The sequence below is a fragment of the Rhinoraja longicauda genome, chromosome 12 (assembly GCF_053455715.1).
Source record: "Rhinoraja longicauda isolate Sanriku21f chromosome 12, sRhiLon1.1, whole genome shotgun sequence".
Taxonomy (NCBI): domain Eukaryota; kingdom Metazoa; phylum Chordata; class Chondrichthyes; order Rajiformes; family Arhynchobatidae; genus Rhinoraja; species Rhinoraja longicauda.
This window is the reverse complement of record NC_135964.1, coordinates 51136886-51142885: the sequence shown is the minus strand read 5'-3', so window position 1 is coordinate 51142885 and position 6000 is coordinate 51136886. Positions and strand designations below refer to the sequence as shown.

The following is a 6000-nucleotide window of genomic DNA, read 5'->3' as shown; positions in this document are numbered from 1 at the left end:
CGATCCCCGCACATTAACACTATCCTACACACACTAGGGACAATTGTACATTTATACCAAGCCAATGAACCTACATACCTGCACGTCTTTGGAGTGTGGGAGGAAACCGAGGATCTGAGAGAAAACCCACTCAGGTCACGGGGAGAACGTACAAACTCCGTACAGACAGTGCCCGTAGTTGGGATCGAACCGGGGTCTCTGGCGCTGTAAGCGCTGTAAGGCAGCAACTCTACCGCTGCGCCACCGTGCCGCCCATATATGGTGCAAATCAGAGAAGGTCATCTCACACAAAACATTCATTATCTTTCAGATGACTCAAACACAAATTAATGATAAACACTTTACAAAAAAACACGAAGGTGTTATCTATAAAATGATGCTGAATTGTTTACGTCAAAAGGCAATTTTGAGGTCGCAATGTTTTACTTTAAAATTTGGAGATACAGCGCGGAAACAGGCCCTTCGGCCCACCGAGCCTGTGCCGACCAGCAATCCCCGCACACTAACATTATCCTACACTCGAGGGACAATTTTACATTTACACCAAGCCAATTAACCTCCAAACCTGTACGTCTTTGGAGTGTGGGAGGAAACCGAAGATCTCGGAGAAAACCCACGCAGGTCACGGGGAGAACGTACAAACTCCGTACAGACGGTGTCCGTAGTCGGGATCGAACCCGGGTCTCTGGCGCTGCAAGCGCTGTAGGGCAGCAACTCTACCGCTGTGCCACCGTGTCGCCCGGTGGTAGGCTTGCAGCTTGTGAATATGTAACTAATTCCTACCCTTTCCCATTCCCAAATGTTAAAAATGCAATATTCATATTGAGACATGACTCGTTTTGTAATTAGGACAAAACTTAGACGTGGTTTTATTCAAGCATTTCACTTTAGGATGTCTTCAGCCATTTGACTCTTCCTTCTGTGAAATGAAAGCAGATAAAAAGCTTGATTAACTCCAGTAATATCAGTAATATGTTTTTTGTTACTCCTCCCATTTTAAGGGAAGATGAATACCAAATGTGGGGTTTACATTATACAGTTATATAGTCTAGTTTATTGTCACGTGTACCGAGGTACAGTGAAAAGCTTTTTTGTTGTTGCGTGCTACCCAGTCAGCAGAAAGACTGTACATGATTACTATTGAGCTATCTACAGTGTGCAAATACAGGATAAAGGGAATAATGTTTAGCGTAAAATACAGTCCAGTAAAGTCTGATTAAAGATAGCCCAGTGAGGAAGATAGTAGCTCAGGGTCGCTCTTGTTAAGGATGTTAGAAACATAGACATAGAAACATAGAAAATAGGTGCAGGAGGAGGCCATTTTCCCCTTCGAGCCAGCACCACCATTCATTGTGATCATGGCTGATCATCCACAATCAGTAACCCGTGCCTGCCTTCTCCCCATATCCCTTGATTCCACTAGCCCCTCGAGCTTTACCTAACTCTCTTTTAAATCCATCAAGTGAATTGGCCTCCACTGCCCTCTGTGGCAGAGAATTCCACAAATTCACAACTCTCTGGGTGAAAAAGTTTTTTTCACCCCTCAGTTTTAAATGGCCTCCCCTTTATTCCTAGACTGTGTGTGGCCCCTGGTTCTGGACTCCCCCAACATTGGGAACATTTTTTTCCTGCATCTAGCTTGTCCAGTCCTTTCATAATTTCATACGTCTCTGTAAGATCCCCTCTCATCCTTCTAAACTCCAGTGAATACAAGCCCAGCCTTTCCAATCTTTCCTCGTATGACAGTGCGTTGACAGGACGTATAGTGTACGGTTTTGATTTCCTTATGTAAGGATGGACCTTATTGTCCCTCGGTTTAGTTTAGTTTAGAGATTCATCATGAAACAAGCCCTTCGGCCCACCGAGGGTCACGCCGACCATCAATCCCCCACTGACACAACGTCCATGTTCTTCCACTTTCGCATCCACTCCCGACACACTGGGAGCCACCTAATCTACCCAACATCATAGCCACCTAACCTACTGAACATCATAGCCACCTAACCTACCCAACATCATCTCCTAGTCGAGCCTAACTTAAACGTGCTCAGAACACTTACATTAGCCTACAGTTGGGCAAAATCATCTAACACAAAGTATATTTTATAATAAATTGTTTTATATAATTGTCGTCAAGTCGAAATATCGTACGTTGAAGCATCGTAAGTCGACGAGCATCTGCACGACAAAACTACAACGAAGCTGCAACTGCAACTACAATTACAACTAAACTATGAAACCTGGGGTTGCCAACTATCTAACTCCCAAATAAGGGACAAGGTGACGTCACCGCCCCGCGCCCCACGTGACCTCACCCAGCCAGCAGCCACGTGCTCTCGCTCTGCCAGTGGCGGCAGCCCGGGCCGGGATGCGGGTTGCTACGCAACATCCGACAGGCGGCACCTGGGACTCCGGGCCTACACTGTTCGGGCCTACAGTGTCCAGACCTACAGCGTCCGGGCCTACAGCGTCCGGGGCTACAGCATCCGGGCCTACAACGTCCGGGCCTACAGTGTCCGGGCCTACAACGTCCGGGCCTACAGTGTCCGGGCACACGACGTCCGGGCATACGGCGTCCGGGCCTACATTGTCCGGGCCTACAGCGTCCGGGCCTACAGCATCCGGGCCTACAACGTCCGGGCCTACAGTGTCCGGGCACACGGCGTCCGGGCCTACGGCGTCCGGGCCTACAGTGTCCGCCCCCCCGGTCATAATATAGGACTAAGTTCTGGCCATCCGCGACTCACGACGCCAGGCGGAAGAGGGCTCTGCCCGAGCCGGCTGCCTGCCCCTTTTTCCGGGGTTACGTCCATCTGCGCCCGGGTGGTGTTGGAGAGGGACCGCGCGCTGTCCACGGGCTGATCCTGGGGGATTTCCGGGACCGCTGGGCACCGCGGGGGGATGGGATGCATCCTGGATGGGGATTGTAATATAATTGTATAATAGTTTAATTTGGTATATTTGTTTGTAATGCATTCTGGTGGTGGGTGCCGATTTGTTTTATAGCATTTGTAAATATTGTTTTAAAATAATTGAATACATTTTTTGAGTTAAGAAATAAATAAATAAATAAAATACAGCACAGTACGGGACAAACTAATTCAGCCCAGGATACGGGATGTCCTGGCTAATACGGGACGGTTGGCGACCCATGGCTGGGAATGGCTGTGCCGTTACCTCCATTTGCTCGTGGATCCACTCCAGGTATTCGGAGACCCTGGCGTACACGCCCGGCTTGTTGTGGTTGGCACAGCCCGCTCCCCAGCTGGTGATCCCCACCAACCTCCATCCGTTCTCCTCGCTGCAGGCGAGCGGCCCCCCACTGTCTCCCTGTGTGAATCCGAACGGACATTTACACTCACACCGACCGAGCCAATTAACCAACGAGCAGGCGCGTCTTTGGAGCGCGGGAGGAAACCGAAGGTCTCGGAGAAAACCCCTCCCCCCCCCCGCGCAGGTCACGGGGGAGAACGTACAAACTCCGCACGTGGTCGGGATGAGAGGGGATCTTATCGAAACGTATAAGATTATTAAGGGGTTGGACACGTTAGAGGGCAGGAAACATGTTCCCAATGTTGGGGGAGTCCAGAACAAGGGGCCACAGTTTAAGAATAAGGGGTAGGCCATTTAGAACTGAGATGAGGAAAAACTTTTTCAGTCAGAGAGTTGTGAATCTGTGGAATTCTCTGCCTCAGAAGGCAGTGGAGGCCAATTCTCTGAATGCATTCAAGAGAGAGCTAGATAGAGCTCTTAAGGTTAGCGGAGTCAGGGGGTTTTGGGGAGAAGGCAGGAACAGGGTACTGATTGAGAATGATGATCACATAGAATGGTGGTGCTGGCTCAAAGGGCCGAATGGCCTACTCCTGCACCTATTGTCTATTGTGGTCGGGATCGAACCCGGCGCTGTGAGGCAGCGACTCTACCGCCGCGCCACCGTGGCCGCCCAGATCCAAGGTAAACGGGAAAACCCACGGATTGGGAACAACATTACAAGGCTGAAGGCTGAGAGGACACCTGGCAGAAGTATATACGATTATGAGAGGTGTTGGATTAGACTCTCGTAGACAATAGACAATAGACAATAGACAATAGGTGCAGGAGTAGGCCATTCAGCCCTTCGAGCCAGCACCGCCATTCAATGCGATCATGGCTGATCACTCTCAATCAGTACCCCGTTCCTGCCTTCTCCCCATACCCCCTCACTCCGCTATCCTTAAGAGCTCTATCCAACTCTCTCTTGAAAGCATCCAACGAATTGGCCTCCACTGCCTTCTGAGGCAGAGAACTCCACAGATTCACAACTCTCTGACTGAAAAAGTCTTTCCTCATCTCCGTTCTAAATGGCCTACCCCTTATTCTTAAACTGTGGCCCCTTGTTCTGGACTCCCCCAACATTGGGAACATGTTTCCTGCCTCTAATGTGTCAAATCCCCTAATTATCTTATATGTTTCAATAAGATCCCCCCTCATCCTTCTAAATTCCAGTGTATACAAGCCTAATTGCTCCAGCCTTTCAACATACGACAGTCCCGCCATTCCGGGAATTAACCTAGTGAACCTACGCTGCACGCCCTCAATAGCAAGGATATCCTTCCTCAAATTTGGAGACCAAAATTGCACACAGTACTCCAGGTGCGGTCCCACTAGGGCCCTGTACAACTGTAGACTTTACTTTAAACTTTAAAGACAATACATGATTACAATCAAGCCGTCCACAGTGTGTAGACACATAGAAATAGAAAATAGGTGCAGGAGGAGGTCATTCGGCCCTTCGAGCCAGCACCGCCATTCAATGTGATCATGGCTGATCATTCTCAATCAGTAGCCCTTTCCTGCCCTCTCCCCATACCCCCTGACTCCGCTATCCTTAAGAGCTCTATCTAGCTCTCTCTTGAATGCATTCAGAGAATTGGCCTCCACTGCCTTCTGAGGCAGAGAATTCCACAGATTCACAACTCTCTGACTGAAAAAGTTTTTCCTCATCATGATAAGGGAATAACGTTCAGTGCAAGGCAAAGCCAACAAAGTCCGATCAAGGAAAGCACAAGGGTCTCCAGTTAGGTCGAGAGTGGTTCTACCTCATGAGAGTGTAGCTTTGGTCTCCTAATTTGAGGAAGGACATCCTTGCTATTGAGGCAGTGCAGCGTAGGTTCACGACCTTAATCCCCGGGATGGCGGGACTGTCACATGAGGAAAGACTGGGGCTTGTATTCGCTGGAATTTTGAAGGATGAGAGGGGGATCTTATAGAGACGTGTAAAATTATAAAGGGACTGGACAAGCTAGACGCAGGAAAAATGTTCCCAATGTTGGGGGGAGTCTAGAACCAGGGGCCACACACAGTCTAAGAATAAAGGGGAGGCCATTTAAAACTGAGGTGAGATGAAACTTTTTCACCCAGAGAGTTGTGAGTTTGTGGAATTCTCTGCCACAGAGGGCAGTGGAGGCCAATCACTGGATGGATTCAAAAGAGAGTTAGATAGAGCTCTAGGGGCTGGCGGAATCGAGGGATGTGGGGAGAAGGCAGGCACGGGTTACTGATTGTGGATGATCAGCCATGATCACGATGAATGGCGGTGCCGGCTGGAAGGGCCGAGTGGCCTCCTCCTGCACCTGTTTGTATGCTCAGGACCGCTCTCTGGTTGCGGTGGGATGACGGGATCTTTTGGCCAGGTTTGCCTGACCTGCTCAGTTACTCCAGCATTTTGTGAATAAATCGATTTGTACCAGCATCTGCAGTTATCTTCTTATACTACTTGTTGCTCCACTGAGATTGCTCAACCCTTACCTGACAGGTGTCGATACCTCCGTGCAGGTAGCCAGCGCAGATCATCCTGGAGCTGATCCTCTTGTTGTACACATCTGGATGACGGCAGACGTTGTTGGCAATCAGGGGGACCTCTGCCTCGCGCAGGTCGAGTGAGATTTCATCCGCTGCATCGCAAAAAGCGCTTTCAGTTTAGTCTCAGAGGCACGACGTGGAAACAAGCCCTCCGACCAC

The 6000-nt window shown here is 49.5% G+C and overlaps 1 protein-coding gene across 1 annotated transcript in view; it reads right to left on the bottom strand.

Annotated features, from left to right (window-relative positions):
- Positions 1-898: 898 nt before the first annotated feature.
- The window catches only part of tmprss3a (transmembrane serine protease 3a), a 31005-nt gene continuing 25903 nt past the window's right edge, over positions 899-6000 (bottom strand). The window contains exons 11-13 of the mRNA XM_078408603.1: positions 5788-5933; positions 3178-3330; positions 899-919 (exon numbers count right to left, since the gene is read on the bottom strand). Coding sequence (XP_078264729.1) covers positions 899-919; positions 3178-3330; positions 5788-5933 — 320 coding nt within the window. The remainder of the gene's footprint in view (positions 920-3177; positions 3331-5787; positions 5934-6000) is intronic.